The sequence below is a fragment of the Sceloporus undulatus genome, chromosome 1 (genome assembly GCF_019175285.1).
Source record: "Sceloporus undulatus isolate JIND9_A2432 ecotype Alabama chromosome 1, SceUnd_v1.1, whole genome shotgun sequence".
Classification (NCBI taxonomy): domain Eukaryota; kingdom Metazoa; phylum Chordata; class Lepidosauria; order Squamata; family Phrynosomatidae; genus Sceloporus; species Sceloporus undulatus.
Genome location: NC_056522.1, coordinates 173,234,205 through 173,245,482, shown reverse-complemented (window position 1 = coordinate 173,245,482; position 11,278 = coordinate 173,234,205). Strand labels below are relative to the sequence as shown.

Genomic DNA, 11,278 nt, shown 5'->3' with positions numbered 1-11,278 from the left:
TATTATTATTATTATTATTATTATTATTATTATTATTATTATTATTATTACCCTGTCTTCAGCCAAAAGTCTATCAGAGCAGCTTACAAATTGTTGATTAGACATTTCCCTGCGCTCAGGCTTACAATCTAAAAAGACAAGACACAAAAAGGAGAAGGGAATGGCAGTGGGGAAGGTGGAATGTCCAGCAGATCTTCTCTCCCTCAGAGGCCTGGACCATGGCAGATGGACTGGAGGGAGGGCCTTCTTCTCCTACTCTGATTAGGCCTGATGGAGCTGTCCTGCCCTTTTCTCCCTCTGGATGATGGTGGATGGAGGGAGGGCCTTCTTTTCAGGCAAGGCCTGATGGAGCTGGCCTGCCCTTCTCTCCTTCTGGATGATGGTGGATGGAGTGGGGGGGCTTCTTCTTTTCTTTCTTCTTTTTATATTTTATTTTACATAAAGTTCTGTTTTATATTCTTATTTAATTTTATTTTGTTCTTCACCTTTTTAAAGGTGAAAGCTTGCAGAGATGAAGTAGCAGCCCAGCATTGTCTCACCACCCTAACAGAATGTGCTGCCACAGGACAAGGCAACTTGCTGGCCCTAGCAGTGGAAGCGGCACGTGCAAGGTGTGTGGAAAGTATGATAGGTGTCTTAAAATTTTTAATAAATAGTAAATTAATTTCAGTTGTTAAAACAGAAAGTTATTCCTAGAAATTGTAGCCATCTGAATCCATACAAATCTGGCTTGGGGTAAGCAACTGCTATAAAATCTGCACAGCTTCTCAAGATTAGCCAAATGTCTGCGGGCTTTGCTTCTATTTTTTAAAGGTTTTAGTGTTACAAACAATAGATTCTGTACTATTACCAGAGATGTTTTTGTTTGGAATTATAAAGAATTTAATAGTAAATATGGATTACTTCTTCAGTATATGACAACAAGAGCAAAAATATTGTTTGCTCATATTTGGAAATGGACTGAATCACTAACAATAAAAGAATAGATTGTTAAAGTTGTGGAGTGAATTCAAGTTGCCAAATTAATGTGGGCACGTTACACACGCGCCGAAAGTACGCACTCTGTACGTACTAGGGTTAGGAAGGGGCGTATTAGGGTTAGAAAGGGGCATCTATTTTAGACGTTCCTCAACCCTAGTACGCACGGAGCACGTAGAAAATGGCGGCACCCTTCCACACAGGTGCCGCCATCTTGATGTCGCGGACGCATAGCGTCTGGAAGTTGTGCAGCGGAAGTGACGCCACGAGCGCACGACTTCCGGGGTGCAGAAAGAAGCGCCATTTTCGGGCTTCTTTTTTCCTGTGTCCGGGAACCGCGCGGTTTGGCCTGTACGTCTGTAACGCGCCATGGATTCTAAAGGATAGGCCAATTGAAGACTTTTTGAAAGGCTGGAAACAGTTTGTGAATTTTTTGAGCAGTAAGAAATCTAATAATGTAGTAATCTACAGCTATGGTTATGAGTAATTTTAGTACTGTAGAATTATTTAGTTGGATATTTTTCTCTTTTTCATTTTTCTTTTCATTATAGTTAGGATTGGTGAGTCAGAGCCCTACTTTTTATTAGTCTTATGGTTTTTTTCTCTTGTTCTTTCTTTTTCTTTTCCCCCATTCCCCTTCTTTTTCTCTTCTTGCCCCTTCAGGTTCTTTATTGTATAATATTTTGATTGTAAATTCTATTGTTCATATTAAAAATTAATTTTGAAAGAATCTAAAAAAAAGAATTGTCTACCAGAGAGTTCTAGTGCCTTATCAAACTATAAATCCTAGAATTCTGTAGGATACACCTATGACAAGTTAAAGTGTTTTCAAGGTAGTATAACAAAACCCTACATTAACCTATTATGTTTAATTTAAAAACAACAGTGCTAGCAGCATAGGTAATAGGACTGCTAACAGATTCTGTCTGCTACTCTTTGAAATGTTCGAAAAACCAATCTGCAAATAAAAGGCTTCCTACGAATTTATTTTTAGATGTACAGTTGGTGAAATAACAGATGCAATGAAAAAAGTATTTGGTGAGCATAGAGCCAGTGATCGCATGGTGAGTGGTGCTTACCGTCAGGAGTTTGGGGAAAGTGATGAAATTGCTCAGGTTATCAACAGGTACGCTATGCTGTTTATATTTAAATACTGAAATCTCTCATGTAATGTTCACTTAGATTTTTTAACTTTTGTGTTTCTGAACTGGAGAAATTGCAATCTTTTTTTAGACATTACATGAGCCAAAACTATTTTGGTTTTCTTTTAATTCTATATTTATATTTAAGTTTTTATGTAGCCTTTGAAGGGCACTGAATTTGGATGCTGGGCTTTTTCCAAACTAAAAACAGCCACTCATTGAGAACTTGGAGATGAGTCCCTTCTTTCATTCTAATCTTTACTGATTTTAAAGCCTGTACATACCAATATGAATTCTAACTGCAGAAACTTCTGGAGCTGAGAATCTCATTCCATTTGCTGAACAGGAAAAAACATGTGAAGCAGGCTTAAAATTTATACACACACACACACACACACACACACACACACAGATGCGTAAGACAAAAAAGTAGGGGGTTTGGGGAAGTGAGATGGCCCTCGAGGAAGTATGCAAGCAGACTAGCAAAACATCTGAGAGAATTTACAACTGTGGGAAGAGATCAAATTCTTCATTTAATTCTCCAGGAACCAAAGATTTTAATTTCAAAATCCACTCTGCTTCTTTTTTAAATAGAGTCTTCTGATTATTATTGCAGTGGGTCCTTGGTATCCACTGGGGTTTAGTTCCAGTATATCAGTTCACACACAGCTTGCAGTACTCAAAGTTGTATAAGATATTTGAAATGAAAGACTTTTCTGTTGTAGTGACATCTACCAAGATCTCCTTTTGTGATAGTAATCAATGATGTCTAAATATTTTGAAACCCAGAGTAAACAAATTTATGGAATGTGAAGGTCGTAGACCACGCCTTCTTGTTGCTAAAATGGGCCAGGATGGCCATGACAGAGGAGCCAAAGTGATTGCTACAGGATTTGCAGACCTTGGATTTGATGTTGATATAAGCCCCCTGTTTCAGGTATTTTTATCATTTCAGTTAGATTAGATACTTATGTAGCCTTAAGTTTAAATTTGTTGTTTCATTTTAGTTGTAAATACTGAGTCCACGAATTTTTGTTAACGTAAGAGTTTGCTTTTCATTTAATTTCAATATTAACGTTTTATTATTTCTGGCCTAAATGGCCTAAATCCAGTTAGTTGCAAGTGGAGTAGGCCCATGAATGTGAACTTGATAAATTAACACTTTTGTAAGTTCCATTAGTTCTAGCTAGGAGTAGTAATTGGATTTAATTCTGTATGTTTATTACCTGTATCCATAATTATTCTGCTTTGGTGTAGGTACAACAACAACTACTACACTTTATTTCGGTCATTGACCAGTATAAAAAATAAGAATACAATTATTAAAACAAGAAACAAAATTAATTTCTGCCATATAACATCAGTTATTACTAACAATCTGGAGACTAACCATTTGGAGACAATTTTTGCTACTTTAAGTATAGAAGTTTGGTTCTGACTATCCAACAGATAGCGTAAATAAAAAACATCAATGTGTCCTGGAAATTTAAGTTAAAAGAGGGGTAATCAGCTGGTGGTGAATGTCCTTATAAAATTGACAATACAGAAGTACTTGAGCTGTAGTTTCCATAGCACCAATATTACAAGGACAGAATTGAAATTCATAGGGAATTTCCCCATATTTCTCTTCCAATACTGCTGTTGGGAGAACATTGAATCGATAAATGATAAAGCTGTCCTAAATTTAGGCACTGTAACATAAGTTGATTGTTTGCAAATGAGTAATTGGAAAAGGCAGCAATTTCTGTCTGACCTTCAGAATCTAGAATCCTTTGTCTTACAACTGGTTACGCTTGATCTAATCCTAAATTTAGAATGGTATCACTCGAAAGTCCATAAAGTTTCTTATAGATAGCTGTTTCCCAAGAGGATTTATAGTTGTCTACCAATATTACCTGGAACAATCCACCAGGGTTTTTATGGCATGGTACACACAGCGCTAAAGTGCCGTCCTGGCACCATACTAGGTTTAAGGGACCACGCGGCAACCGCATGCTCCCTAAATCTAGTACTGTATACAAGCGCCACCATTGTGACATGACGGACGCATAGCGTCCACACGTCACACCATGTCTGTGACATCATGAGTTGCCATTGGTGCACTCGCAACGTCTGCCCTGTGGGGCAAAAAGAACTTTTTGGAAGGTCTGTACCGCGTCTATGGAACTTTAACTAATGAGTAAAAATGGATTCGCGTTTACTGACTCCTGCTTCCCTTCGAAGTACAGCATTTGGTACATATCAGGCAATCTGAAATATGCTCCTCAAAAATTTTATTTGAACTCTTTCAAGTGAGGTCATATTACTGTATGGCCTTAATTGAGCCCCATATAACGGATGAGCCCAAGCTTTGGCCATGAAGAGCTTAATTGCAGCAGGAATGAACTGTGCTCCTTTAGTGAAAAAATAATTTTGAATGGCTGTAACAGTTCTCTGTGCATTCCAAGAGACATAATCTGAATGAGCAGGAAGTTCCTCCTAATGTTGAAGTGGAATCTCTTTTCCTGTATATTGCATCCATTGTTCTGAGTCCTGTTCTCTGGAGCAGCAGAAAACAAGCTTGTTCCCTCCTCAATATGACTTCCCTTCAAATATTTAAACAGGGCTATCATATCACCTCTTAACCTTCTCTTCTCCAGGCTAAACATCCTCAGCTCCCTAAGTCGTTCCTCATAGGACATGGTTTCCAGACCCTTCACCATTTTAGTCGCCCTCCCTTGGACACGCTCCAGTTTCTCAATGTCCTTTTTGAATTGTGGTGTCCAGAACTGGACACAATATTCCAGGTGGGGCCTGACCAGAGCAGAATACAGTGGCACTATTACTTCCCTTGATCTAGACACTATACTTCTATTGATGCAGCCTAAAATTGCATTGGCCTTTTTAGCTGCCTCATCACACTGTTGACTCATGTTCAACTTGGACTCCTAGGTCCTTTTCACATGTAGTCTTGTTCAGCCAGGTGTCCCCCATCCTATACGTGTGCATTTCATTTTTTCTGCCCTAAGTGCAGTACCTTACATTTCTTCCTGTTGAAGTTCATTTTGTTAGCTTTGGCCCAGCTTTCTAGTCTATTCAGGTCGTTTTGAATTTTGATCCTGTCCTCTGGAGTGTTAGCTATTCCTCCTAATTAATCAAATAAGGAATTAATGAGTTTATATAGTAATTGAATAAAATTGGAGCCAGTACACATCCATGTCTGACTCCCTTCTGAACTTGTATTTCCTTGGTAACATGTCCTTGAATGCTACATCTTACCTCAATCTGGTGTTCTCGTGGGTTTTAATAAGCAGCAAAAGTAGATTTTTTGTCTATGGAGGTGTTTTTAAATTTGTTCCACTGTCTAGATCTAGATACTGTGTCAAACACCGACATGAAATCAATAAATGCTGCAAAAAGAGATTGACTGGTTTGATGAGATTACTTCTCTACTAGATGTTGCAAAACCATTGCATGATCTATGGTTGATCTTCCTGCCCTAAATCCAGCTTGTTGAAGCAAGATTGTCAGGGCATATTGATCTAATGAAGATAATCTAATCACTTGTGACTGTAATGAGGTGGATGTTAGAATACTTAAGCCCCACAAAGCCTCCTATGGTCTGGTGCAATTGTCTTATACCCTTCTACATACAAATCTTCCACATACCAAGTTCCTTGAAGAAAAATAATAATATATCTGGAAATGAAGGACAGAAAAGAGGGGTCTCTACTTCTGGGTTTCCACCCTGCAATATTCCAGGAGATAAAAGTAAGGGAGATAAGATTTGTTGAATGTCAATCATTTTGGTCCAGCAGGTGCTGGCCTACAATCTCTGCTTTTTTGTGAAGCTAAATTTTCATCTCTGTCTCTGTAATCAGATTGACTGAGTCTCTGATTTGTTGCTTGAATGCTGTTGCAGTTGGGCAACATGAACTACATCGATACCTTTTGTTGTTGTTGTTCTTAGGTGACGTTGAGCATTCAGGAAGCACATGTATCAGTGGTCCATCTGAGAGGTGGAGGTTAACAAGGAATTAATAGACTCTGTTGTAGCAGTCACTAACTGTAACACTGATTTAACTGCCTCTAGTTTGCACAATATAAGTTGTTGTTCCTCAACGAGAGAATACCAAACATCTGGGCAAGTTCTTCCTCCTCTTCCTAAAAGTTGACTGATGTCTGTATCTTTCTCTTAATTGCATCAGTGGTGTTATATCTTTGATGTACAACATCTCCTCATCTTGTAGCCATCTGCTGTGTGGAAGATTGCTGACTAAGATCAGTCTTTGAGGTTTAAGACAGCCTTCCTCAAAGATTTGGCTTTCTTCCCAAAATTTAGCAGTGGCTGAACATTATTGTTGTGAAAAACATGTGTAGGTATGGTTAAGAATCTCCCTAGCAATCCTCCTTAGGATCAATGTGAGAAGGGTAGAATGCTTAAATGTCAATATTATTATTTCAAACTATTCCATCTGGGTAGCCTGGATATTTCTGTAAGCTCACTACTGTGTAGCCTTGGATGGTGGAGTTGTGAGAGTGAGTAAAGTACTGCTTGCTTGTTGTACCACCTACCCTTATTAAAAGGATTTATTGCAACCTGGAGCAGGATCCTGTTCTGCTGTAAAATTAACTTACCTCTGTTGACTACCCTGCGTGTTATATCTTGTGCAGCATACAAATGCTGGGAATGTTCTGGTTCAACAGAATTAGTGGCAAGTTTCATGGATAGTTTTGTTACAAACTTTCCCACTGTGTCCTTAAGTTCATTTATTTTCCAATTAATGCCTAACAGCTGCTCAAAAATTGCAATAATTGTTTTAGTAGTTAACATGCAGTTCTTAGCAACCAGGTCGGTCCAGATCAGCATTTGTTTTAATGGTGGTTTTTAAAACACTCACCCCTCTGGCATCTAAGGAACCCTCCTCATCAGAAAGAGGGAAATCATCAACCTCCCAGACAGATGAGGCATAAGATTTATCAGAAGGATTTGTGAGGAGGGGGAAAGAATGGAGAAGTATTATTCATTGCATCTTTATGCTGAAACAAATCCTCCAATCTTAGCTGTCTGAGATTTGCTGCAGCCTTTGTAATTTCAATAAGCTAGGAGTTTTTTCTGTTTCTTCTCAGGCTCTCTCCCCCTTTCAGTCTTCGTGTTGTTCTTTCCTTTTAAGATCTTCCTCTTCCTCTTTAAACTTTTTTTTCATTCCTGCCTTGTTGGCTGCTTTGTTGCAGTCTTCAGCATTCATTATCTACATAGGTCCACACAGAGTTTAGTGGAAATAATAGGGTCTAATAGCTTAAAGTAGCCATAGGCCCTTATCATACGAGCAAAATTTGAAGTTATCCCAGGGTCAATGTGAAGGCAATACAGGGGCAATCATGAGGTTTCAATCAGGAGCCATCTTAAACACAATCGGGGGTCATTCCAGGGTCCTTACAGGGTTAGGTAAATCCTCTTTTCCCCCAAATTTACATGACCCTGGAATGACTCCCAATTGCGTTTAGGATGACTCTTGATTGCATTTGGCGTTCTGTGATAAACAAACTTGAAACCCCATGATTGCCCCTGCATTGCCTTCACATATAAGATGACACCCAGCATATAAGATGACACCCGACTTTTGAGAAGATTTTCCTGGGTTAAAAAGTAGTCTTATACACCAGAAAATACAGTATTTTAATGATCAGATTGAATAGTACCAAAGCATTCCTTTTCCTGGTTTATTTAGATAAAGTAAGAGCTAAGTAATTTTTAATGCAAGAGGATATTTCTTGCTTATTTTCTGGTTTATTAGGTCATAATTAATAGCTTAAAGTAGCCTTAAAATAACAGCTGAAATTGACCTGACTTAGCCTAAAGCAGGAGGATAAGACTTTGCCCACATGATCATTTCTTAGTGAAATCACTGGAGCTGTAGAAAGAATGAGCAGATAGATCTTCATACTTCATATTTCAAAATATTGGTAGAATAATAGGAACTAGAGCCTAGTATTGATATGAATGTATACATTATCTTTCAGTTTTCTACCAGATCTAGTGTAATAATCAGTATATTGTGCTTTGATATTTTTACAGCATTCCTGAATTCTAAAAGGTATACTGAGTAGGGATATACTGTTTTCTTCATGATACATTGACACTTTCTAAGAATTAGATCTCAACACCCATACTTATTAAAAGAAATGCCAGAAGCAGCCTTAATTAATTAATGTAATGAGGAAATGTGGTGCATTTTGTCATTGTTATTTTGTGTGAGAAGATACTTGGTACTGAGTTTTATTTTTTTCTCATCTTTTTTGTTACTTCATTTGCTTTTTCTCCTTAGACACCTAGTGAAGTAGCCCAGCAGGCTGTAGATGCTGACGTACATTGTGTTGGTGTGAGTACTTTAGCTGCCGGTCACAAAACACTCGTTCCTGAACTCATCAAAGAACTGGCTGCCCTTGGCCGCCCAGATATACTTGTCATGTGTGGAGGTGTGATCCCACCTCAGGTACCATCCACCATCTCTTTTCCAAAGATACTATAAAGCCTAAGATTTCTTGTTTGTTCTTGTGTCATTTATTTTGAGGATGGTGAGTGTTTATGTCTGCATTATAATTTGATCTGTTTGTCTGTCTTATGCTATGCAAATCCATTTGGCTGATCACTGTTTTCTAAAATGGGTATGTAATGGAACCAAAATGAAGACTTGGGTTTGAATTTGGTACTTTAGCATTACCATAGCAGATTTCTGTATAAACCGTTTTTCACAAAAGTTGCATTTAGATTGATTTTACAGGCTGTGTGCAAGTTTGATATGGATGAGCAAACATCAGAATTTTTTTCTTAAAACCTGCTGGGTTTGGCTCATTTTGCAGAAATCTGGTATGAAGTGGGTTATAAAGATTGTTCCTATTAAGGTTTTTTATTCACTAATATTTTTTCACTAAGAGAGAAGTCAATATCAGCCAGGGCAACGCCATTAAAATTCATTCTCTTCTATAAGCAAGTTATATCAGTGAAACAAGCTTTGCATAAAATCTGTCTACTGAAGTTTGTGAATCTGCATGTTTACAAAAGTTCAAGGAAAAGCTGTGCTGCAAAAGTACCTTTGTCCTAACTTAATAAAAAGGGTATTCAGGATTACAGATATAAAATTTCCAGAAATTTTGGAGCCACAGGGAAAAAAAGGTTCTCTACTCTTTCACATGTCAGTTTATTTCTTGATTTAGTGTGTTTTCAAACATAGACTACCATAGATTCTTTCAGTGCCCCCTAAAGGAAGAAATGCATCTTGTTCTTTCACTGGAGAATTCAGTTTGTAATTTAGGATCTGCTTGTGCACAGAAATGAGAATCATCTGAGACTGTATGTGGTTTTTAGAAATGATTTGGAGAATATATGAACACCTTGTCTTAAAGATTTTATTCATCTTCCTAAAATAAAACATTCCATAATCAGTTTTCCTCCTTTTTTCAATTTCTCAGAAAAAAAAAAAACAAAAAAAGCTTCAGAAAAAAATGGGGGAAAAGGTTTTTTTCTGAACTTTTCCAGTTTTTTTCTGGGCCTTTCCATCTCTATTCAGGATGATATGTTGCAACTAGGTTCAAAGTCTGCCACTGTAATGTATACAATTTTGAAATATCCAATAATATTTGAAGAAATGAAACAGTTTAAACTAAAAGTTGTAGCTTAAACACAGATAAGAACATTTTTCAGCCTTTGCTATTCAATTTTGGAATTTATGACTTATATCAAAAATGGTATGTAGAGCTACAGATCCTGATAATCTTGGGTAGGTCATAATATGTATCCGGATGATCTGATTGTTCGCTTTCAGTAAAGGTATTACCTACAACAGAATCTACAAACTCCCCCTCCCCATTTTAAGCAAGCCAAAGTCACTAAGGATATTGCACAAGTGACTGGATTTGAGCTACATAAGTCTTTGCTGTTATGGACCATACTTTAGTATATTACATTTTCCCCCACTGCTACATTACTATCAGTGAACCCTAGTCCTGTACAATGTGTTCTGCATGACTTGAATTAAGGTTTGAATGTATTTTATCTTTTTTCTCTCTCTCTTTTCTCCTGATAGGATTATGACTTCCTGTTTGAGTCAGGTGTCTCCAATATATTCGGCCCTGGAACTCGAATCCCAAAGGCAGCTCTCCAAGTTCTTGAAGATATTGAGAATTGCATGAATAAGAGGCAACAGTTGATGTAAATTCTTACCACTTAATGGTAAACCTTGTAATATGTTATAATGTAATGTGATTAGATACTAATGAAAACAATTTATATCAGATGAGCTACAGCTGTTGCAGTTATACTTTCTAAGAAGATAATGCTGCCTGTTTGAAATATAGATGAAATATATAACTGCATAAAGTTGAAGACAGAAGAGAAGATCAGATGCACAGATTTTCAATAGATTCTTGCATATGTTGTCTTCAAAATACTTCAGTATACTTTATTACACTGAATTGTTACAACTTTGCTGTTTTGTTTTTCAAATACTAACTTAGGGGTGAAACAGACGGCTAATTTGCAGCAACTTGGAGCTGCCCCTTTTAGGATGGATTGGGGTGCAGGAACAGATGCTGTGGCCCCAATCCAGCCAGCTTCTGCCACAAATAGGAGCAGAAAAGATCCACTCCTATTTGGGGCAGATTTACCCCAAAAGTTTGTTCTGCCTTGCATTGTCAGTTTTCAAGGAGATTTCAGTGACCTCAGAAGTACGAGTGGAGAGTTTGTTTCTGGCTTGCATTACCAGTTTGAAAGAGACCTCGGTTGCACAGAAGTGCAAGTGGAGAGTTTCCCTCCAAAACCAACTGCATCCTCTTCCTGCTCCTCTCCTTCCTCCATGATCCACTCAGACTGGTGCACCTACAGTGCCTGATCTGTTTCAGTTAATAGTTTGGCATAAATATGAGGAGCCTAGAGTGGTTCCTCTAGCTATTTCAAAAATAGATGGTACAGATAAATCACCGGTTCTGACATATGTCCCGGGTCCTGGATGGCTGGGCATGTTTGAAGCAGCAGATCCCAGATTCATCTTTTGTTCCAGATTGCATTTTGTCAGAGACCTCAGACTCCAGTTTTTTTTACTGGAACTGACACCTGAGCAAGCCTTCACCTCTCCTCACCCCTCCTTTTATTCTTCTGTATGGAGACATAGAACTGCACA

The 11,278-nt window shown here is 37.9% G+C and overlaps 1 protein-coding gene across 2 annotated transcripts in view; it reads left to right on the top strand.

The window, feature by feature from the left end:
• Nucleotides 1–10,583, top strand: part of MMUT (methylmalonyl-CoA mutase) — a 24,527-nt gene extending 13,944 nt beyond the window's left edge. For both annotated transcript variants that reach the window (XM_042444263.1, XM_042444268.1), the window contains 5 exons: nucleotides 496–611; nucleotides 1,973–2,104; nucleotides 2,910–3,057; nucleotides 8,429–8,596; nucleotides 10,187–10,583. In XM_042444263.1, coding sequence (XP_042300197.1) covers nucleotides 496–611; nucleotides 1,973–2,104; nucleotides 2,910–3,057; nucleotides 8,429–8,596; nucleotides 10,187–10,315 — 693 coding nt within the window. In that variant the 3' untranslated portion in view covers nucleotides 10,316–10,583. The remainder of the gene's footprint in view (nucleotides 1–495; nucleotides 612–1,972; nucleotides 2,105–2,909; nucleotides 3,058–8,428; nucleotides 8,597–10,186) is intronic.
• The last annotated feature ends 695 nt before the right edge of the window (nucleotides 10,584–11,278 follow it).